We start from the raw sequence: 24903 nt of genomic DNA on the forward strand, positions 1-24903 counted from the left end.
ATCACTGAAGTCAGTTTTCAATAAGTTCAGAAGAAGACCCTGATCTTCCGGTGTTGAGGTAAGCCTTGTAAAAATGTACATACATTTTGTTATTTTATGTACATAGTCATCTTGTCAAACACTAGATTCTTATTTGCTTGATCGACGGTGATTCTGTCCACCCCCTGAGTTATAGGTTCCTGTTATATGGCATACAATAGGAGTATATACAGTGGCAAGAAAAAGTATGTGAACCCTTTGGAATTACCCGGATTTCTACATAAATTGGTCATCAAATTTGATCTTATCAGGTATGAAGGTAAGACCCAGATGCAGACACGTAATTAACAATGGTTTAATAATCCAACAGGGGCAGGCAATAGACAGGTCAAGACAGGCAGGGGTCAGTAAACCAGAGGTGGGGCAACTGTACCGGATGGCAGGCAGGCTCAGGGTAGGCAGAGGTCAATAATCCAGAGGTGGGGCAAAGGTACATGTCAGCAGGCAGGCTCAGGGTCAGGCTCAGAGTCAGGACAGGCAGGGGTCAAAATCAGGAGGGTGAGAAAAAGAGAGACTGGGAAAAGCAGGAGCTGAGAAAAAACGCGGGTTGACTTGACAAACTGGCAACAGACAAACAGAGAACACAGGTATAAATACACAGGTTGATAATGAGGGAGATGGGCGACAATCACAGACAGGTGAAAGATCAGGTTGTGACAGATCTGATCTTCATCTAATTCACAACAATAGACAAACATAGTGTGCTTAAACTAGTAACACACAAATTATTGTATATTTCTTGTCTATATTGAAAACATAATTTAAACGTTCACAGTGAAGGTTGTAAAAAGTATGTGATCCCCTAGGCTAGGGGTCTCCACCCCCCTCCAGGTGTCGCCCATCTCCCTCATTACCAACCTGTGTATTTATACCTGTGTTCTCTGTTTGTCTGTTGCCAGTTTGTCAAGTCAACCAATCTCGTCTCATTGATTGGACTCCAGGTTAGCTGATTCCTTACTCCAATTAGCTTTTGGAGAAGTCATACATTTTAATATCTGTACATTATACGAACACCTGTAATTACAAAAGTACAATGATTCATGTTTTGCTTAAGCTTGAGATTGAGATTAAGAATCAGTGGTAGACACTTTGTAAGTACATGAAGAGGTCAACTGTACAAAAGTAATATGCCTGTTTGTTAAAACTATACTTCCAGTTCATTTTAACTAGGCAAGTCAGTTAAGAACAAATTCTTATTTACAATGATGGCCTAAGAACAGCAGGTTAACTGCCTTGTTCAGGAGTAGAACAACAGATTTTTACCTTGTCAGCTCGGAATTCGATCTCGCAATCTTTCGGTTATTGGCCTGATGCTCTAACCACTAGGCTACCTGGTCCTTGATACTATGTTCCAGTCTTACTTCTGCTAGCAAATGATAGCAATAGGAGGAAGAAGGATTGGGAAACTAACTCTAACATATTTTAAACTAACTGCAACAACTAACATCTTTGTATTAGAAACTATTAATTTTGAGCTTATATGGTATTAAAGTTAAGGGACATCAACCTGGGAGGGGTGAACCTCAGTAGGGGATAAAAAGGGGAAACACCATGTTTTGAACTGAGTGTGTTACTTGCAAATGACTGTAAGTGTATACTCCGGCTTGCAATCCGGCTTGCAATCCTTATTAAACAAACTAACCTCTGATCAAATAAGTTTCCTGTGGTCTCTTGTAGGAACTTAGGGCAGAAATCCCTTACAGGGTTCACATACTTTTTCCAACCTACATTGTGAATGTTTAAATGATGTATTCAATATAGACGAGAAAAATACAATAATTTGTGTGGTATTAGTTTAAGCACACTATGTTTGTCTATTGTTGTGACTTAGATGAAGATCAGATCAAATTTGATGACCAATTAATGCCGAAATCCAGGTAATTCCAAAGGGTTAACATAATTTTCCTTGCCACTGTAGGTACATCTGGTTACTAGGCAACAGGACAGATAATAGACAGTAGCAGCAGCATACTGTGTGTAGTGAGTGAGTGAGTGAGTGAGTGTGTGTGTGTGGCGTCAGTAATGTTTGCGCGTGTTATGTGTGTGTGAGCGTATGCAGTATGTGAGTGTGTTGGGGTGTCAGTCTAAGCACAGGTATGTGTGAGTGAGTGGGTAGAGTCTATTGTGCACATATAGTCAGTGCGGGATAGTTGGTGCAAAAAAGTGTATGTGTGAGTTGGGTTTCAGTGTAAGTATGTGTGAGTGTGCGAGTAGAATCCAGTGTTTTCATAGAGTCAGTGCAAAAAAGGGACAATGCAGTGATGTACTGGGCCGTACTCACCACCCTCTGTTGCGCCTTGAGGTCGGGTGCCTTGTAGTTGCCGTACCAAGCATTGATGCAACCAGTTCAGATGCTTTCAATGGTGTAGCTGTAGAACTTTTTTAAGGATCTGAGGGCCCATGCCAAATCTTTTCACCCTCCTGAGGGGGGAAGAGGTGCTGTCATGCCGTCTTCACAACTGTGTGGACCATGTTCATTTCTTAGTGATGGGGACGCAGAGGAACTTGAAGCTCTCGACCACCTACACTACAGCCCCATCGATGTGGATGGGGTCGTGCTTGCCCCTCTGTTTCCTGTAGTCCACGATCACTTCCTTTGTCTTGCTGACGTTGTTGTTCTGGCACCACACAGCCAGGTCTCTGACCTACCTCCCTATAGGCTGCCTCTGTAATAGTGTTACTTCCGGCCCTCTCCTCGCCCCTACCTGGGCTTGAACCAGGGACCCTCTGCACACATTGACAATAGTCACCCTCGAAGCATCGTTACCTATCACTCCACAAAAGCCCCTGCCTTTGCAGAGCAAGGGAAACAATTACTTCAAGGTCTCAGAGCGAGTGACATCACTGTTTGAAATGCCACTACCGCTCACCGCTAACTAGCTAGCCATTTCACACCGGTTACACCTCATCGCCGTCGGTGATCAGTCCTACCACCGTGGTGTCATCAACAAAAATGTATGATGGTGTTGGAGTCGTGCGTAGCCACACAGTCGTGGGTGAACAGGGAGTACAGGAGGGTACTAAGCACACACACCTGTGTTGATGGTCAGCATGGCAGATGTGTTCTTGCCTACCCTCACCTCCTGGGGGCAACCCCTCAGGAAGTCCAGGATCCAGTTAGAGAGGGAGGTGTTCAGTCTCAGGGTCCTGAGCTTGGTGATGAGCTTGAACGGGACTATGGTGTTGAATGTTGACCTGTAGCCAAAGAACAGCATACTCACATACAGTAAGTATTCCTTTTGTCCAGGTGGGTGAGGGAAGTGTGTAGTACAATAGAGTTTGCGTCGTCTGTGGATCGATTGGGGCGGTATGCTAATTGTAGTGAATCCAGGGCTCATATCAACACCATCATCCCAGACAGGATGATGGTGTTGGTGTGAGCCATGACCAGGCTTTCAAAGCATTTCATGGTTATAGATGTGAGTGCTATGAGGTAATAGTCATTTAGGCAGGTTAACTTGGTGTTCTTGGGCACGGGGACTCTGAGTAGGAGTCCTGGTAGTCCATCTGGCCCTGCGGCCTTCTAAATGTTAACCTGAATCCTGTCAAGGAATGTTTTGTCTTCTCAGGCCCTTAAGCCTGTGTAGGGCTGTGATGTGGACTATGACTGAAGGAGTGGGATGATTTTTTACATGTATTTTATTGTTCTATTGTATATGATGTGTTACATTTTTTTCCATTGCAGGAAAGGGGAAGTATCTCAGTCACTACCCGTACAGTAGGTGGCGGCAAAACACCTTATCGGTTGTAGTCTGCCGATAAACCTCAAAGAAAGAAGAAGTAGAAGCGCCTACCAAGAAGAAGACAAGCGAAAAGATGGCGTCGCTGAATGACAGATCAGTTTGGGATGAGGTGGAGGTTTGTTCCTTGAATTAACTGATTTGAATGTGTTCATGAATTTATTTTGATTAAAACATCTATTATTTGAATATGATCGTAATGACGAAGTTAACATGTATTCAATAAACGAAAGAGCTTATCCTTTTATCATTTAGCATAGGTACAAGCTAACGTTAGCTAGCCTGTTAAATTGATGTGAGAGTGACACAGGAAACTTTTCTTAACGTTAGGTTGGTCACATAAAACGCATGTTTTGTTTGGTATTTAGCATGGTAATGTAGTTAGCTAGTTATCAACTTTCGGTCACTTAACTTTGTTAGCTAGTAACTAACGCTACACACACACACACACTGAGATTCGTAAACCTATCTGCAAAGTTGTTAGCTAACGTTAGCCTGGCTATTTTGCTTGTTTAATTAGCCGCTAGCTAGTTTGGATAGTTTGCTTATAGCTAGGTATCGTGATTACTGTATAACGTTACCGTTAACGGTAGTAGCTAGATAGCTACGTTGTATCAACATTACAATTTTGTTTGTCAACAATAGGATGGGATCGGCGAAGAAGTCCTCAAAATGTCCCCTGAAGAGATCGTTCAGCGGACACGTCTTCTTGACAGTGAAATAAAGGTAACGTTAGATAGCTAACTACTCATTTGAGCTGTTATTGGTGTATCAGATGGCCCTCACTATTCTTTATTTTTTTCAGCTTCTTATCTGTTATGTCTCCACCATATACTTTACCCTTCCGTTTATGAAATGACGATATGAAAAGTAGGAATAAGTTGTGCCTAGGTCTATACATTCATTTGGACTCTTTATGTTGTAGATCATGAAGAGTGAGGTATTGAGGGTAACACATGAGCTGCAGGCCATGAAGGACAAAATTAAAGAAAACACAGAGAAGATCAAAGTGAACAAGACCCTGCCATACCTGGTCTCCAATGTCATCGAGGTAGGAGCATGAAGAAATATGTACACTGTCACAATGTCACATTAATGCTTTATTGTATTGAACAGTTTAGATTCAAAAGCTCAATTCTTGTGAAACTCACTTTTGTGATGGGTGTTTATGACCATACAACAGTGTCTGGATCATCACAGGTTAGGTTTGAGATGTCTTAAAACTGTCTTGCAGCTTCTGGATGTGGACCCAAATGACCAGGAGGAGGATGGAGCAAATATTGATCTAGATTCCCAGAGGAAGGGCAAATGTGCTGTCATCAAAACATCTACAAGACAGGTAAGTAGCAACTAGGAATATGTCCAATCCAGTGTTTTCTGCAGCAGTCATTTAGCTGTGGCGTTGCGCCACGGCAAAATCATTGCCGCCAGGCCAACAAAATATGGAACATGAAAACATATTTATTCCAAGATGCACTTTGAAGATGATGGAACAGTCCACATTTACTTTTCCTCTGCAAACAAAACGAGTAATTAATAGAAATGTCTGACAACCCCATAATAGAATATCTATTTACTTAGTCGGCTTGTTTTGTGTTCTCTGTGAGATTAATAATCCTCTTGAGGCGCATTCAAGTTACCAGTCCCAAAATTGAATATAGGCTATATTTATTTAATAGGCTACTCAAACTTTTACCAGCCGCACCGGTTTACACTTTATATGGCCTGCTTATAGTCTAGTGAACTAATGCCTGAATTAATGTAATCATTTTATTCTTATTTTTTTTATTTTACTAGTCAGGTAAGAACAAATTCTTATTTTCAATGATGGCCTAGGAACAGTGGGTTAGCTGCCTCGTTCGGGCAGAACAACAGATTTTTACCATGTCAGCTCGGGGATTCGATCTTGCAACCTTTCGGTTACTAGTCCAACGCTCTAACCACTAGGCTACCTGCCGTCCATAATGAACTGAATTATCTAAATCGAACAGGCCTACTTGCTTGCAGGCTTTGTATCCATCTTCTGTGTTGTCCTTCCAAACTGGGGATTTCACTCGTGCAGCACCGGTTTCCACTATATTTTTGTAGCCTGTTCCCTTATCGTAACCACTATTTTTATTTCTCCACTTAGGCCTATGTTAACCAATTTTGCGTGAGCTAGGCTATCCAGGGAAAGTAAACTTGGCAAAGTTTCGTATTATCACTTGGGGAGAGAGAGAACATAAGCTCTGCACGTCGACCAATTTGAACCTTTTTTTGTGCCACACAAATAAGGGACAGTTCCCGGCTCCACACTCTCAATGCGTGCGTGGCTGGTAGCCTTATGTCTGTCTCGCCGCTCACAGAATGGAATTCGCAACACAACAAACTTCTGGGTTTTTAAAATGTGTATTATCTCGATTTAAAATGTTTCCGACCATCATGTAATTGTTCTGAACCGTAAGCCGACCCACAGGTTGAAAGAATGTGGGAATCCGACCCGATGCAGGACTCTACTAATGATTAGCCCAATAGGGTAAATGCAGATAGGAAACCCCATGCTTCAGCCTATTTATTTATAGCCACTATGCTTCATCAGTTGGGCTACAGGCAATAATGCTTATTGCTAATAGCTTACCTGATAATATGCTATTAGCAATATGTAAAAATAATTGTAACAAATCATTTTACCAATATATTTTCCTAATTTCTGGAGGTTGAAATTATATTTTAGATGGTGTCAACATAATTTTATTTGCATTCATTTTGGACAACATTTTTTTTTTTTTTATTCACCAAAATGAAATAAATCAGCCCCTCTGCGACATTTTCCCAGAGGAAATACTGGTCCGGTCTACTTACAAGTTCAACTGCATTTTGATCAGTACCTTTCCTGTGTCATACTTAGTAAATTAAAACAGTTATTAATAGGAGTTATTGAGCAGTTGTAGTTGACAGCGGTTTCCCCTTTTTGTGCTCTTGCAGACCTACTTCCTCCCGGTCATTGGCTTGGTGGATGCAGAGAAACTGAAGCCGGGAGACCTCGTGGTGAGCCCCTTTATCTTCACTTGAGTGTCCTTGAATAGCAGCTCCCTCTGCTCAACAAGCTATGGATTTATTTTTTGGTTATGCTTGAGTGTCGCATTTTATTTTTCTCTTTCCCTGTGGTGATGACCAGGGGGTAAACAAGGACTCATACCTGATCCTGGAAACCCTGCCCACGGAGTACGACTCCAGAGTCAAAGCCATGGAGGTGGACGAGCGCCCCACTGAACAGTACAGTGACATTGGGGGATTAGACAAACAGATCCAGGAGGTCCGATATTATCATTTGTATCTTATCTCTTTAGACACTCATATGTGAATGTAATTGCAGTTTTAGTAACGTGATGCTATTCTTTTGACTTTCAGCTGGTGGAAGCAATCGTTCTGCCCATGAACCACAAGGAGAAGTTTGACAACCTGGGTATTCAGCCACCTAAGGGGGTTTTGATGTATGGCCCCCCAGGAACAGGGAAAACCCTACTGGCTAGGGCCTGTGCTGCCCAGACCAAGGTAAAACAAAACACTGACCTTCTGGCTTGCTTTTTAGCAAGGGGTTATTTGTTAGTGCGGGAGTGTCAACTCCTTTTCGGCTTTAGGTAAAATTGTGTAGACAGGCAGAGTTTGATTTATTTACAGTTGAAGTCTGAAGTTTATATACACCTTAGCCAAATACATTTAAACTCAGTTTTTCACAATTCCTGACATTTAATCCTAGTAAACTTTATTTTAAGAATGTTAAATGTCAGAATAATAGTAGCGAGAATGATTTATTTCAGCTTTTATTTCTTTCATCACATTCCCAGTGGGTCAGAAGTTTACAGACACTGAATTAGTATTTTGTAGCATTGCCTTTAAATTGTTTAACTTGGGTCAAATGTTTCGGGTAGCCTTCCACAAGCTTCCCACAATAAGTTTGCTGAATTTTGGCCCATTCCTCCTGACAGAGTGGGTGTAACTGAGTCAGGCTTGTAGGCCTCCTTGCTCGCACACGCTTTTTCAGTTCTGCCCACAAATGTTCTATAGGATTGAGGTCAGGGCTTTGTGATGGCCACCCCAATACCTTGACTTTCTTGTCCTTAAGCCATTTTGCCACAACTTTGGAAGTATGCTTGGGGTCATTGTCCATTTGGAAGACCCATTTGCGACCAAGCGTTAACTTCCTGACTGATGTCTTGAGCTGTTGCTTCAATATATCCACATAATTGTCCTTCCTCATGACGCCATCTATTTTGGGAAGTGCACCAGTCCCGCCTGCAGCAAAGCACCCCAACAACATGATGCTGCCACCCCCTTGTTTCACGGTTGGGATGGTGTTCTTCGGCTTGCAAACCTCCCCCTTTTTCCTCCAAACATAAGGATGGTCATTATGGCCAAACAGTTCTATTTTTGTTTCATCAGACCAGAGGACATTTCTCAAAAAAGTACGATCTTTGTCCCCATGTACAGTTGCAAACCGTAGTCTGGCTTTTTTATGGCGGTTTTGGAGCAGTGGCTTCTTCCTTGCTGAGTGGCCTTTCAGGTTGTGTCGATATAGGACTGGTTTTACTGTGGACATAGATACTTTTGTACCTGTTTCCTCCAGCATCTTCACAAGGTCCTTTGCTGTTCTGGGATTGATATGCACTATTCGCACCAAAGTACGTTCACCTCTAGGAGACAGAACGCGTCTTCTTCCTGAGTGGTATGAGGGTGGCGTGGGCCCAAGTTTGTACAGATGAATTTGAATGTAGTCCCAATAGTATGTACAGATGAATGTGGTAGATGAATGTAGTCCCAATAGTTTGTACAGATGAATGTGGTACCTTCAGGCATTTGGAAATTGCTCCCAAGGATGAACTAGACTTGTGGAGGTCTACAATTGTTTTCTGAGGTCTTGGCTGATTTATTTTGATTTTCTCATGATGTCAAGCAAAGAGGTACTGAGTTTGAAGGTAGGCCTTGAAATACATTCACAGGTACACCTCCAATTGACTCAAATTATGTCAATTAGCCTATCAGAAGCTTCTAAAGCCATGACATCATTTTCGGTAATTTTCCAAGCTGTTTAAAGGCACAGTCAACTTAGTGTATGTAAACTTCTGACCCACTGGAATTGTGATACAGTGAATTATAAGTGAAATAATCTGTCTGTAAACAATTGTTGGAAAAATCACTTGTGTCATGCACAAAGTAGATGTCCTAACCGACTTTCCAAAATGATAGTTTGTTAACAAGAAATTTGTGGAGTGGTTGAAAAACGAGTTTTAATGACACCAACCTAAGTTTATGTAAACTTCTGACTTCAACTGTACCTTTCATCCTACTACAGGCCACATTCCTCAAGTTGGCTGGCCCACAGCTGGTCCAGATGTTCATTGGTGATGGTGCCAAGCTGGTCCGAGATGCCTTTGCCCTGGCCAAGGAGAAGGCCCCCTCTATCATCTTCATAGACGAGCTGGACGCCATTGGAACCAAACGGTGAGTGGTGCAGTTAAACTGTACGAGTCCTATACTGTAAACCAGCTACTGACGAGAAGTTCACAGTTGCTTTCCATAGCTGTTTAATAGCATGGACACAAGCCTCTGATCCATTTGATTTCTCCAGGTTTGACAGTGAGAAAGCAGGTGACAGGGAGGTACAGAGAACTATGCTTGAGCTCCTCAACCAGCTGGATGGGTTCCAGCCCAACATGCAAGTTAAGGTATTACTCAGTTCTTTCCATTCTTTTGAGGTACCTAAGATACCTGGTACATAAGGAGAAGTGTCTGTTTCACAATGCTATGAGGAAGGCCCTATATTGTTGGCCTGGCTGATGCGACTCCGGTGACTCAGAGCGCAGGGAGAGCTGTGACGCACTGGTCTGGATTGGCCGTTGTAAATGCGTTATTGATTGGTTCTCTTCGCTGAATTTTTTTGTGTTCAGTGTGAACACTCCAAAGGAACTCAGACCCCTCAAAAGAGCCCCCAAAGCGAACCGAACCAAGACCATCTCGAGAGGCGGTCTGACTTCAGTTTGCATTTTTAGGGAAATGTGAACACAAAGCACCATTTCCCCTGCCATAACCCCTCACATTGGTGCCACAAAAGTGAGATGATGACGTGTTCTGTTTTTGGATATTGATTAGCGATTGTCATGGATGCACAGACATTACAAAATGTCTGGAGTTTTATACTGACACGATGTTCAGATTATTTGTTTGCAATATGTGATCTTTAGACTAAAGGTCTTCCCAGGTCCAACAGATCCAAAATTCTAACAGACCTGAAACCCAGAGCGGGTCTGTGTCCTAAATTCTGACTTTTGTCTTGGGTAAAATGTATTTACCGACTGGACGCGATTAGACCTGTCCTTTAATTTATTGTTTGTGTGATGAGAACTGCATGAGCTTGTTATGTCAGCCAATTGCAACTCAATAAAACGTATAGCTTATGTCCAGCTGAAACTGGTTCCAGCTGCTCACCTCTGAGGAGAGTAAAAGCAGCCTTGGACTAGGCTACTGTTGATTGCGAAGATGGAGTTATTTTTCATTGAAGTAAAATGAGAGGAGAAAGAGTATAGTGAAAAGAAGCTGACAAGGGGAATGTCCTCAGGGACAAGTTTTAATGTTGTTGTGGACAAAGATGAGAAGAACGTTGGCGCGGCCAAATGGACTGTGTGCAACTCACTATTCAAGTTTGATACAATTTTATACCTTTTTAGTTGATTTATTTTTGAATTTATTCTTAATTGTTTAGTCATTAATTATTATTATACGTTTGTTGTAAAAGAAATACAATTAGCCTATTGCTGTCGTTTGGTAGGTCGACGGTAGGTAATCGCCTTTGTTGGTAATAGCTGCAATATAGGCCGTGCCTGTTTAACTTTTTTGACGATTTCATTCTGTTGAGCCATTTTCATTAGCCAAATTAAATTCCAGCTGTAATGTATGCCGCAATATAATAGCATTACCGTTAGGCCTACTATGCTGTTCGCACTCAAACCATGAAAAGGATTAATCAGAGGGCAAGATGCAAAACGTAATTTAATGGCGCATTATAGTAACCTGTTTTGTATTTTCCCTATAAACAATGACTTGACTTACTTTTAGTACCATAATAAAGATAATCAGCTTTTATGTGGTATGGTTATTATTAACCTTAGCTACCGCAGGCCTATGAAGGCAGTGCGCACTGGCACTCCAACTGTCTCCGACAGTTGAACTTGAGGTGAGAAAGAATGTTTTATGCCTACCAGAGTTAAGCATTATATTGTTTCGATTAAAACGAGTATCTTCATTTCGAATATTCGGATCGAAAATGAACGAATTAGCCGGCGTCCTGTACGCCTGTACAGCAGTAGTAGCCTATTTGACAAGTGTAAAGAAGTCGATGTTGGGAACATGGCACCGGCATAGAACTATCTTTCATAAGCTGTTTATTCGATTGTGGGGTTTGAATAGTGAGAAGACAACAGGGTACAAAGTCAGTGCTAGTTAATAAAGGGGCAGTAGCCAACATTGGGTGTATAATTTTCAATTACAGCGTTATTTAGTCTTTAGTTATTATTCTTCAATTTATTATGTTACCAATAATATTGATAAGTTAATATCTAACTAAATCCAATTTAGCCTCAATTGTGAGTAGGTAGTATATCTAGCTGTACGATAACACTTTCTGTTGGAATGGCTGGTCCTGCACTTTGTGAAAACCCAGAGTGCATTGAGTCAAAGTTGGGTCTTTGGTTCCTTTCTAAACATAGCAATGTGAATGCAAAAAGGATTTGGGACCACAAAGTAGGTGAAGTGAACTGGCAAAAGAGTTGAGTCCTCATTCAAAAGCAAGGGCAGTGTGAATAAACATTTTATTTTTGCTTTTACCACAGAGTTCCCTTTAAAGAGGACTGAGATCAGTTATTTTAAACACGGTCAAATGTTTTATTTTTCCTGGGAGGTTGAGACCTCTCATTGTTTGGATTTGAAAATCCAACAGTTGAAATGGAAGGGGGTGGTGATCGGGGGTTGTGTGTGGGTGTTTGAATGAGAAAGACACGGAGGAGAAATGATCAGTAAAAGCACAGCCCCCTTCATTATCGACAACATCAAAAGTCTTTCCAAACTGAGGTCAGGAGGACTTTGAGTTAGGTGTTAGCCAGACTACTATATTGTACGCTGACACCTTGACTTTCCGATCCTCTTCTGCCAGGTTATCGCTGCCACTAACAGGGTGGATATCCTAGACCCCGCACTGCTGCGTTCTGGACGTCTGGACCGTAAGATTGAGTTCCCAATGCCCAATGAGGAAGCACGAGCCCGCATCATGCAGATTCACTCACGCAAGATGAACGTCAGGTTCGGACCAATCCACAATGCTTCATCCTACATTAGCCAAATTGATATGCATGTTATGATTAAATGTACTGCTGAGCTCAAAGTTATACACTGGTTCCTCATGTATTATTCAGAATCTGTATTGTTCCCACAGCCCTGATGTCAACTATGAGGAGCTGGCCAGGTGCACTGATGACTTCAATGGCGCCCAGTGCAAAGCAGTGTGTGTGGAGGCGGTGAGTCATACCTCTCACACTAAACATGCACAAATTTGTGAAGGAACAAACCAGCCCTATTAACTACAGTTACGTTGTTTCCTTTTCCCTGGTGAAATACTGTTAGTCACGGTTTTGATTGTAAAACTTAATTTGCCCTTTTTTCTTAAAATATCAATATATGTAGGAACGACAAGAACAAACAAGGATTTTACTTTCTTTCCTTCTTCCAGGGTATGATCGCCCTTCGCAGGGGGGCAACGGAGCTCAATCATGAGGACTACATGGAAGGCATCTTGGAAGTACAAGCTAAGAAGAAGGCCAACCTGCAGTACTATGCCTAAGGCTCTTCAGGGGAAGTGTGTGATACTCTCCAGTTGTATCCAAAACATGAACCAATCTGTACTATTTGTGCAGCCATAATAGTCCCCATTAGTGTGCAACATTAACACTAATTGCCGCTTCGGAAGTTGTTTGGTGTGAGGCCGGGACTGGAGACAGGTTTTGGTTTATTGTACCATGAAAGAATAAAAAACGCTTTTTTCATTAATACAGTTGCCCTTTGGCTAGATGGAAATAATTAACAAGCTGTGGCAAAGACATCGCCGCATTATATTTCAGATGTTACCATTTACAAATATTATGAAAGGGGCATTTTGCCACCATATTTGGGCTGTTACCTGCGAGTACTTCCAATGTCAAAAGGACCATTTTGCACTTGACAGAAACAGCCAATGTACTTCTGTGAAACTAATCGCCTATTGTGGTTCAGGGTGTAACTTGACTTTTGAATCAATGTTTCAGGGGACTAGCTACACACTGGAGAATTAAATCAAAAGCCAATGCTGTAAGAGAAAGCAAAAAGTAAAAAAAAAAGCATCTTTATTTGGATCAGTCAAAATGAGTTAATACAAGCACCTGACTGCTTTGACAAGGCCATATACATGTCAACTCAAACTCTCCATAGCTCAGTGTGGCCCCAAGTTACCTTAACACATCCATTTCTTATCATGTGATTACATCAATACAAGGTCCCAATTCCCAATAACGTTTGAATTAAACATTACATGCAGATTAGCTAAAACTCCCATGTTAAATTCAGAGCACAGGGAGGGCTTCTACTCAATGCCTGCCAGATATACAGGGTATTCCGAAAGTTTATATTGGCAATAGGTGACATACGATTTAGTCTTCCATCACCGAAAGAGGAACTGGGAACTATTACAATCTTACTTATTCCTGGATTTAGGTGAAATGGCTCCATTTAATTATCCTGCAGTACAGTTTTACAAGTTTCTATATATTAAAATAAAGCTCTTCACATTTCCAATCAAAGCAGCACATTGCTGTAAAACAATGCAATTTTATCTTTACTTGATGACAGGTTGAAAAAGAAATCGTAAACAAGTGCATACAAAGGATTAGATGCCAGCGATCCACCCCCTTTCAGGCAATGTCAATTTATATTACAATTAGATTCTATGCAGGTAGTTCAAGACTTAAAAAAATCTCTTCTGGTCGATTGCATACGTCTTCCCCACAGGCAGCTTCCGGAAAAATAAACTGTTGCCTCTGCTCATGTTTCCCTATAAATAGAGGAAATACAAAACAGGAACAGCTTAACGGCACAAATTCAGCCATAATAATTCAGAATTTAACATGTTAACCAACGTGAATAAGTAAGGATCTTATGGTTGTAAGCCATGTCTGTTACACCTGTGTAGTATTAACATTTTGAAAGCCGCAACCTACCTCTAGGCTCAGGTGCCTCCAGCAGTCCACCCAGGTTGGATATATTGAAGCATAGGGAGGGAGGCCGCCAGCCAGACTGTAAAAGACAGGAGTGCTTACGTGGAAAGCCAGCCTCAGACATAAACCACTCACTACAGGGAAACTTTAAAAAAGGTCCAATGCAGCCATTTAAAATCGCTATCAAATCATTTATTGGTAACCAGTACCTTACTGTGATTGTTTTTAATTAAAATGGTCTCAAGCAAGAATTTTTCCTAGGACTGTTGGAGTAAGGGACCTATTTGGACGAGCTTTATATGCGAGGGCTATGTAACCTGAAAACTAGCTGTCATTGGCAGAGGTTTGAAACTATGGATGTGTGATACGGCCTAACAATCATACCTCTTTCTTTTTAGTTATGGCTGTTTCACAATTTATCAACCCCCCCCAAAATAAAGATTGTCCAAATAAGCTTTGTTGTACAATTAAAAAAAAGGTCAAATACACTACATTTCAAACAGTCAGCAATAATTAACAAATTCAGGGCTTGTGAAATTATACATAGGCTAAATAAGCATTCCACTAATAATTGTATTAGTTCAACATGCTTTTTTGGAATACTGTTTGAACAGCATCCTAGTCCATACACTTTATTCAGATGTTGGAAATCAAGTGACCTACCTTAAGCTTATTGCACATTTAGAAAACAGACTAGACAGTCTTTGGCTAAAATGCTGCTAGTGGTACTGCAATGCCGCGCGACAATCTGATCGTTAATTTGACAGAATCGGTATTCCCATTTTAGTTGTCTGCTCTGCATGCAAATTGAGGAGTGGAGACAAAGGGTATCGTTAGAAAGGCAAATTTCTCTATTACAGTAAAATAATGTTTGTGTCCATTTGACGGATTCTGTTTCACCAAACCTCAAATGCAAATAGAGAATTGAATCCACTTGTCAGAGAGGAAGAAGTGAGCTCATCTATGTTGTTGTGAGTGGCAGGGGAGGGGTTTGGTGTGTGTAAACAGAGAGGAAGATGCAAAGCGTGAGGTTTCACTCTCGCCAAAATCTGTCCAAAATAAGCCCACCGCGTTTCCATGGGTTTTATTTTGGACCTTAGCATGCCTTCGGGACAATGACTCCCATTGTTGGGGCAGAGACACGAGTATCTCGTCATTATATACGCATCTCTGGTGTAAATGGGAAGGTGTACACAGCACAGAAGGATCGAAGGAGACGAGACCGAAACGAGGGGACAAACGCTCCTAAAAACAAATAAACTTGAATTCTTGTGATACAGGTATTTGGAATATTACCCCAAAACAAATTCATTTGATATATCGCCCAGACCTATTTGAAACGCTTTGTGTTATTGGTCTATGAACTTACACCATGTTGGTGTAAAAAAACATCCAAACGCAGCTACTTACCCGCAGTCGTTGACGGCCATGAGGTTAGACACCAAAACAAAGGGGTATGTGAGCATACTGGCGAAGAACTGGAACACGAGAGGGAGATACAAATTGACAACATCACCAACCAAGGCAATACATTTTAGTCATATAGCAGGAGTTCTTATAAAAAGCGACTTACAGTATTGAGTGCATACATTTATTTACATTTTGTACTGGTCCCCCGTGGGAATTGAACCCACAACCCTGGTGTTGCAAGCGCCATGATTTACCAACTGAGCCACACTGGACCCCAATAAAAGTCCCATCAACTGTTTACCTGTATGGTATTAATAGTTGCCTGTGTTATGGCCTTACATTGACAAATTGTAGATTTAAAACAAATGTTTTACACTTACCCCAGTCCCAGCCTGAGCGCAGTTCTTTATTTCTCCTGTGTGACTCATCTGTGAGGAAAGGATAAAAAAATCAAATAAAAAATATAAATCACTTACCCATGCATTCTACACTGACAATGTACTTCAGTAAGGATCGTTTAAAAAAAAAAAAGTGATATCCACATCTACTTTAAAGGCCCAGTGCAGTCAAAAATGTGATTTTCCTATGTTAAAAAAAAAAATACCACACTATGAGGTTGGAATAATACTGTGAAAATTATAATGCCCTTTTAGTGTAAGAGCAGTCTGAAAAGGCCGCCTGAATGTTCAGCCTGTTTTGGTGGGATGGAGTTTTGGCCTGCCTGTGAAAACAATCACAGTAAGGTACTTCATTGTTACCCAGAAATGATTTGACACGGAGATAAAGACGGCGGCATTGGACCTTTAAACTAGTGTCAAAATCCCCAAATCCATCTGCCTTACTGAGTCGTCAATGGCGTATGTGTTGACGAGGTGGGCAAGCATGTTGCAGATCCACAGAGACAGTATGTCACCCAGCAGACGAGGAATAAGGCCCCTGCATGAGAGCAGTTATTAAGACGACAGGAAAAAAAATAAAGGGCATGGTACAGACATCCAGAAAAAACAGCCTCTAGACAACAATTCATTTGCAAGATTCAGGAGCAAGCATAAACCTACTTTTAAAAATAACTTCAAAAAGGATTAACTGAATTTACTGAGGTCAAATGTATTCTAGCAGGTCAAGACTAAAGGTTGCCCTTGATGAAACATTGGTCATGTAGCCAAAAGAAGATCATACTTACGCAAAGAATCCCAGAACTCCTTCATTCTTGTAGACAGTGACGATGGAGTCAAACACTCCACTGCAAGAAAACAAGAAACATTTGTAATATTCAGTATTACATGGCTATAAATCGTATAAACACATATTGAACTTGGGTTAAGAAAAACTCACCTGTACTTGGTTTCTCTACCGATAAACTGGACCATGCATCTCAAGGTGATCACTTTGGAACAAACAGAAAAGAAACCATTCAGAACCCAGTATCCATGCAGTAATCATTATCCTACGAGAACATTTGAGGCAAAGCGTGACATGACAAAAGTTGCTCGACACAAACAGTACAATTACCATGGAAGGGGTGCGTTACGATCGTGGCACAGGAGCGGGCTATCATCTCTTTGGTTGTCTGGTAAAAGAAACACAAAGAATGGAGATGCAGAATTTGGGAGAAACCATGAATCCAGATATTAACTTACTTGTGTATGGTGAAAAAAACACAGCTAAGCGACAATTTACAGAATAAGGTCTGTTCAAGCCACGTCTAACAGAACTGTGAAACAAATCTGAATATTTTGATTGATCTTGGTTTTGTCAAAAGCAATAACATGCAAAAATAAAATAAAATAATAAAAAAAAAAAAATCTGTCAAACCATCTGCTTTACTGGACAAATTAATTCATACCTCATTCACAACATGCTGTAAGGATCCCTCTTCAGCTTTCTGACTGGTTCGAGAGACCTAAAAAGGATTGAAAACTGACCATCAATATCCACAGCCTGAATTTAAAAGATTTTATAAAATAAGAAACAATTAATCCATAACCAGGCCAAAATATTTACCTCATATTTGCCTGCATCCTGGCATCTCTGTTAAAGACAGCAGTGATTAGTTCAACAGAGATCCATTTCCATAGTGGTGTGTCGACACATTGCCATTTATGAATTTAGAAACAAATAGCATTGGTCACACTCACCATCCTAAGACAGTGAAAGGCCAATGCAGTTCAAGTCAGAGTCAATTCCCAAGCCAGCATATAGCTTATTCTCTGACGAGCATGACTTTCAATACAGAATGTGATCACATTTCCCATTCATTTATGTTTGAGGCTAGACTACTGCTGAGGTCTGGACACATCAGATAACATTTATTCAGGAAGCTACATTAAGCCAGCTTGTTAGACCCACCTGCAAGACGCTGCTGTGTACAAGGGTGCCGATGGTCCCTGCACAGAGCCTGGGGGCTAGGCCATTAAAGAGACCTACCTTGCCATCAATCTTTATGATGTGCTTTGCTAAAACACAGAAATTAGAGGACACAGAAAATATGTTCATTAGTATGGTACGGATAGGCCAGTCTTATTTCCGGTAGCCTACTAGATGGAGTTTAACATCAACATAAGTCTAGTTTTAAATTCATCACTAGTAGTGCTGCGCAGGTTGACTCATAACCCGCAGTCCCTGCGGTTATATCCGCTGGACGGGCTGGTTTAGTATCATGAACTATTGTGTGAATGAAGGCCAGGTTGAATAAAGAGAAAATACCTTTAAAAAAAATGATGTATCTATTGGCAAAAATAGATTTTTTTTCTTTCATTATTTTATGCTCTCTTGCATTAAGCCTATGCATATAAGCTTTAGGGCCTAACTGTACACCAACCAAATATCCTACACGCCAACTGTCAAACGCTTTTGCGAACGGGCAGAAAGAGTTAACATCGATCCACGGAGGCAAAAAGGACAATGTTGTGTGTGAGGATTGTGAGTTGCTATAAAAATTTGACAGTCAAGACAGGGACTTCATATAGACCTATGGCACGTCAAGGGAACTGTAGCCTACTGTTCAGATGGGTTAAAATGGAAGCAGAAATCTAGACACTGAATGTAGGTCTATAACCTCTCACATAGCCTTAATATGAACTCCTGCAGAATCAAGCATTTCTTGCAGTAAAATGATACACCAAGTGTAGGACACATTTTGACTCGGGAACAGGAGTGGAGATATGGTTTATTTCTTTCAGCATCTTGAGAGCATGCAAATCCACATTTAGATGCTATCTTTATCAGCATCATAAAAGCTGATAGTATTTCAACCACATAAAATATGCATCCAAGCCTAACTGAAATCTTTCACAGCTTTCCATTTCCTTACAACCGGTCAAACTAATGTCAATTGGAAAGTTAGCCAAATCTTTCCGAGTTATTTATTGCATTTTCCTCCCAGTCCCTAAATGTCTTTGCTCCACAAAAGAAGCAGAGATGACAGAAAACTTTACCGATGTCAACAAGATTGCATTCATTCTAACGATTTATGACATTCTGGTGAGCAAGGGATTATTTAGTCTTCTAGGCCAACATAATGACAGAAGATAAGCTGCATGTATCAAATTTAGACAAGTTGACTAACGAATAGCTTACCAAAATGTCCGAAATTATAAGCACCAACATAACTTGGGCAAAATAAATCTTGCACCCGGTCAACAAAAATGGTTTGCCGTCTGACTGTAGGCTACAGCACATTTTATATATCATGCTTGATCCAAAAATGTGTTCAGAGGCTCCGTATGGAGGGGGAAACCATGAATCCAGAGGCATGCAGAGGCCAAACTGAGCGCCGTAGTCCGTACTGCAATGTCGTGCGCCTCCCAAATTTTGTAACAAAGAGCTCCGTATAGCTCTGGATTGATATGATTGGTTGACAGTAGGTGGGAGGTACTGTATAAAAAGAAACTCACTTCCGTGACAACTTCCTTCACAACAGCTCTGCACTGCTCCAGTACACTACATGACCAAAAGTATATGGGCACCTGCTCATCGAACATCTCATTCCAAAATCATGGGCATTAATATAGAGTTGGTCTCCCATTTTCTGCTATAACAGCCACCACTCTTCTGGGAAGGCTTTCCACTAGATGTTGGAACATCGCTGCAGGGACTTGCTTCCATTCAGCCACAAGAGCATTAGTGAGGTCGGGTACTGATGTGAGACGATTAGGCCTGGCTCGCAGTCGGCGTTACAATTCATCCCAAAGGTGTTCCATGAGGTTGAGGTCAGGGCTCTGTGCACTCCAGACAAGTCCTTCCACACCGATCTCGGCAAACCATTTCTGTATGGACCTCGCTTTGTGCTTAGAGGCATTGTCATGCGGAAACAGGAAAGGGCCTTCCCCAAACTGTTGCCACAAAGTTGGAAGAATGCAATCATCTAAAATGTAATTGTATGCTGTAGCGTTAAGATTTCCCTTCACCGGAACTAAGGAGTCTAGTCCGAACGATGAAAAGCAGCCCCAGACCATCATTCATCCTCTAACAAACTTTAGTTTGCACTATGAATTGGGGCCAGGCAGCTTTATCCTGGCATCCGCCAAACCCAGATTCGTCCGTCGGACTGCCAGATGGTGAAGTGTGATTCATCACTCCAGAGAACGCGTTTCCACTGCTCCAGAGTCCAATGGCAGCAAGCTTTATACTACTCCAGCAGACACTTGGCATTGTGCATGGTGATCTTAGGCTTGCGTGCGGTTGCTCGGCCAAGGCAAGGGCTCCATTTTTTTTGCTTACTACATGATTCCATATGTGCTATTTCATAGTTTTGATGTCTTCATTATTCTACAATGTAGAAAATAGTAAAAATAAAGAAAAACCCTTGAATGAGTAAGTGTCCAAACTTTTGACTGGTACTGTACATCTGCATGTTTTTTTGTGCAACAGTATCTTCTAAATCAAAGAGGAATATGCAAAACAATATGTTAGTTAAATGAAGTAGTTAAGAGAAAACATTAAAATGTAGCCAAAGATTATAGGGTCCCCTAGGAAACACTTGTCAACACTTTGGTTCCTGCCCTGTCACAATAACTCCTCCCTGGCATTTTAATTTGTCGTCATATCAAACACTATTTAAAGTGCCCACTATTATATTCTAACTGTAGAATTTGAATAATCATTCAATTTCCATGATTCCAACAGTTCACCCAACTGTTTTGCTCTAAATCACAAGTCAAAATGCAATTGCAACATTTGGTCAAAATGAAGGCCTAGATTGTTTTCACAAATCGTGCAGCCCTATGTGGCAGTGTGGAAATCATCTCAAATGAGTGCAGGAAATGCAGAAATGGATGAAAATGCTGAAATTTATTTTTGGTTGAAGTTGAACAGTATAAAACATTCAGAATAGAGAAAGACCCATTGAAATCAATTACAATGTATAGTTAGCTAACGCACCTTTGTACTGTAACGTACAATCAACCTTATTTTAGTGCCCCAATTTTTTTTTTTCTTTCTCCCAGGTCAATTTCTCCCTTTTCCAGCAAAATCAATGACGAGACCATCCCGTCTCTGCATGACTGAAGGCAATGAGCTCCGTTGGGTCTTTTTAAAAATGGCGGGTGGGGAAGCGAAACCTATTGCGTGATAGGAAAAGGAGGAGATATGGCGGGTGGGCAAACTGCTTTTTTCACCAGATCTGTCCAATTTATCACCGCTAAAATGTAAATAAACACTAAAAAGAGTTTATATGATTTATCATTACATACCTATTTGAAGGTTTGTGCCGAATTTGAGTCGGGTGTTTAGGGCGGTTCTAAAGTTATCTTCAGAAGTAAACAGCTGCTGTCACAGCTTTTGAGACTCATGATGGCTTGCAGTGATGAGCAAAAAACGAATGCATTCAGTTGTACAATTGACTAGGTATCCCCCTTACCCTGTCCCTTTCTTGTTTTTAATCTGCTGGAGAGGCTGTAAGACATAGAATGAGTTGCATTATGCGGGCTGTAGGTTACGTCATGACACGTCACACTGACGTACAGCGCCAGTTTTTTTCAACTTTTCTCCAAAACTATCCAGCAATTCTATGCCAATCAAAGCTTGAGTAGAAACGTACTTCACACCCCAGTATATGTTGGCACCCTCGGATCGGTCTCGCACTACTAATAAAAAGCAAATGTGCCGTCTTTATTTTTAATACCATTATATTATATTTTGGCCATATCGCCCAGGCCTATTCTGTACTGTCTTTATTATTATTTTGAAAAGCGGTTGTGAAATATGAACACGGAGCTCACATACTTTTGAAAAATGTAATTGCTATTATTTTCTGTGAATATCATTTAAGATGGTACCAGTTTAACACCCTACACCTGCTCAGGAAGCAGGACTATCTTCCATATTTCACAACCGCTTTTCGAGTTGTCTATGCGCGAGTCAATACCAAAATAATACCAAGGTGGTGTAGCGTCGAGTTACGACCCGCTGACAACTAACTTGTACAACCATCCCGATGCTAACAGAAAAAACAGCTAATCATTTTGCAAGTGGGTAGACTGTAATTCAGGTCTCACCATAGGCAAACAGTCCTGGCAGCTGGTACACTTGTCTACCAAACAGGTTTCTTCCTAGGGACGGAGGGAGAGGTTCATGTCCAACCTGAAAAAGGAGTACATGTGCAATTGCCATTAATTAGGCTATCTGGGTAATTATATAATACATTGCAGTGAACGTCATATGAGGCCAAGTGCCAGTCAGTTATTGTTAGAACTAGTACCATTTTCTAGGCTAGCAAGCTAGATTAGCAATATGCTACATTTGTTTTACTTTCTTTGCAGACATTTGACACAGTACAATTATCATACATCTTATCTGACAACAACACACACAGTAATGCATTATGATCCAGCGAACTACCCGGTCGTGTTATAACCTTACTCATTTGCTAGCTCGCGTTACTCGGGTGAGTGGGCCAAAGGGCACCCATCCTGTCATGAACGTTTTGAATGAGAGCTAGTTACGTTAGCCAGTCCGTTATTCTCAAGGTATTGATAATGTCACACAAATTAACATGATAGCTGGCTAAATAGGGTCATGTCTAGTTGGGATACTGTGTCAGATTTAGGTACAAATGAGTTTTTTTGTGTGCATTTTAGCTAACCCTAACACTTTCCCTAAACTTAACCTAATTCTCCCAACCTGTTACAGTACATGTCATTGTTTCTCATAACCTGCTACTTCAAGTCAAATTTGACAAAAGCTGCATCCCTCCTAGACAAAACCGCTAGATATAAATAATTGTAAAACAATGTAATTGTTTATCTGCAACAAAATGTCGAAACCACTTCCTTAGTTAGCTAACAAGCTAACGTAGCTTAGCTCTTAACCTTTGCGTGGCGTCAACCCCCTTGCTACCAATTCTAGTTAGCTATAGAAACAGAAGGTTTGAAACGATAAGTAAACTGATGTTTAGGTAATATATTGTCATGAGATCAGCTTGACTGTATCAGCTGTGTGGAGTATGGAAAGTAACGTTAGTTCTAGTTAGCTACTAATCGTTATGGCTGTTGTTGCAGCTAACGTTAGCTACAGTAGCCTGTCAGTTACAGAACCGGCCTCGACGTAAAGCTAGCAGGATCAAACATTCTGGTTTGTTTAATCTCATATATATATATATATATATATATCTTACCTGAACTAGAACTTTGATGTACATGAGGGGGTGGGAAAGGACCGTTAATCCAGACCCCAGAAGTACTTGGCCACACGTGTCCGCCATTATGGAGCAAACTAATAGGATTCTTCTCCTCCCACCAGCCGGGAAGAGAGGAAGGAAAGCTTCAGTAGGTTAGTAACTCAGCTCACATGACACAGAAGGGACTGCACAGGCCGCAGATTCTTCAGATGACTTTGGCGAAGACTTCATAGGATCCTCCTGGCTGGAATATAGACGTTTTATATCATTTGTTTTCATCCTCTCTGAAAGATTACAGGCTATATCAATTTGGCGCATACACATACATTTTAGTAGGCCTAGAAATCTGAAGGAATAGTGTTATGGTCTTACAATCTTGAGGTGAAAAGAAGACCATGAAAATAAAAGTAAAAAAAGCGCACCCACCATCAGCTCTGCAGTATCCAAGCCGACCTTCGACCAGACCAGAGTTGAAAAGCCGACCGTCGACCAGACCAGTTGGCTGACCAGCTGACCGTCAACCAGACCTGCGTTGACCAGCTGACCGTCGAACAGACTAGCGTTGACCAGACCAGCGTTGACCTGTCAACCAGACCAGCGCTGAGACACCCGACCAGACCAGCAGACCGTTGACCAGCTGACCTTCGACCAGACCAGCGTTGACCAGCTGACCGTTGAGCAGACTAGTGCTGAGCCACCTGACAAGACCAGCGCTGAGCCACCCGACCAGACCATCATTGACCATCTGTTGACCAGACCAGAGCTGAGCCACCCGACCAGACCATCATTGACCATCTGTTGACCAGACCAGAGCTGAGCCACCTGACCAGACCAGCCTGGACCAGACCAGCGTTGACCAGACCAGTGCTGACCAGCCGACTGCGACCAGGCCAACATTGACCTGCTCACGGGGATGATAAAGAACCCTCCCATGCTCACTACTTCAATGAAGAAGTCAAATCAATCTTTGCCAGCATAGATGGAGGAATTTGGCCTCAATACGATGTGCAAGTGACGTCATCCTACATCATACTTCTGGGTTCTGCCCCCTAATCTTTCCAATGGGCTTGATGATTATTTTTGAAAATGCAGTAATTTATTAAGATATGCAGTACCAGTCAAGGCTTTTTCTTTATTTTTACTATTTTATACATTGTAGAATAATAGTGAAGACATCAAAACTATTAAATAACACATATGGAATCAATCATGAAACAGAAATCATCTGCGTGCTTGTCGTCTTCACCAGGGTCTTGACCTGACTGCAGTTCGGCGTCATAACTGACTTCAGAGGGCAAATACTCACTTTCGATGGCCGCTGGAGAAGTGTGCTCTTCACGGATTAATCCCGGTTTCAACTACCAGGCAGATGGCAGACAGCGTGTATGGTGTCGTGTGGGCGAGCGGTTTTCTGATGGGGTATGGGTGGTGAGGGTGGGGAACATCACGTCCACCATGCTGACCCTTAACACAGGGGTGTGTGCTTAGTCCCCTCCTGTACTCCCTGTTCTCCCATGACTGTGGCCACGCACGACTCCAACACCATTTTCAAGTTCGCTGACAACACGACAGTGGTAGGCCTGATCACCAGCGATGATGAGTCAGCCTAAAGAGAGGTCACTAACCTGGCAGTGTGGGTCCAGAGCAACAACCTCTCCCTCAACATCAGCAAGACCAAAGAGCTGATCGTGGACTACAGGAAATGGGGGGACGAGCACGCCCCCAACCACATCTTCGGGAGGCAGTGCAGCAGGTTCAAGTTCCTCAGGGTCCAAATCACTAAAGACTTAAAATAGTCCAAACGCACACGCACAGTCGTGAA

The 24903-nt window shown here is 41.6% G+C and overlaps 2 protein-coding genes across 3 annotated transcripts; one reads left to right on the forward strand and one right to left on the reverse strand.

Annotated features, from left to right (window-relative positions):
• Positions 1-3724: 3724 nt before the first annotated feature.
• Positions 3725-12854, forward strand: LOC106561966 (26S proteasome regulatory subunit 6A-B). 2 transcript variants are annotated; one of them, XM_014126458.2, is made up of 12 exons: positions 3725-3897; positions 4425-4505; positions 4705-4830; positions 5014-5118; positions 6744-6806; positions 6937-7074; positions 7170-7313; positions 9112-9260; positions 9388-9484; positions 11965-12110; positions 12244-12325; positions 12538-12854. In XM_014126458.2, exons 1-12 carry the CDS (start codon positions 3856-3858, stop codon positions 12646-12648), a joined length of 1284 nt encoding a protein of 427 aa, XP_013981933.1. In that variant the 5' UTR covers positions 3725-3855; the 3' UTR covers positions 12649-12854. The 2 variants fall into 2 exon arrangements, with proteins under 2 accessions (XP_013981933.1, XP_013981934.1); XM_014126459.2 differs by having other exon boundaries at positions 3783-3891.
• A 315-nt stretch (positions 12855-13169) lies between these two features.
• LOC106561967 (mitochondrial carrier homolog 2) lies at positions 13170-23330 on the reverse strand. Its single transcript, XM_014126460.2, has 13 exons — positions 23079-23330; positions 21961-22045; positions 17813-17919; positions 17468-17494; positions 17310-17366; positions 16976-17033; positions 16799-16850; positions 16647-16706; positions 16306-16399; positions 15844-15891; positions 15464-15531; positions 14057-14132; positions 13170-13890 (listed from the first exon to the last, which is right to left on the reverse strand). Exons 1-13 carry the CDS (start codon positions 23163-23165, stop codon positions 13804-13806), a joined length of 906 nt encoding a protein of 301 aa, XP_013981935.1. The 5' UTR covers positions 23166-23330; the 3' UTR covers positions 13170-13803.
• Between the last annotated feature and the right edge of the window lie 1573 nt (positions 23331-24903).

This window comes from Salmo salar, chromosome ssa11 (genome assembly GCF_905237065.1).
Source record: "Salmo salar chromosome ssa11, Ssal_v3.1, whole genome shotgun sequence".
Classification (NCBI taxonomy): Eukaryota; Metazoa; Chordata; class Actinopteri; order Salmoniformes; family Salmonidae; genus Salmo; species Salmo salar.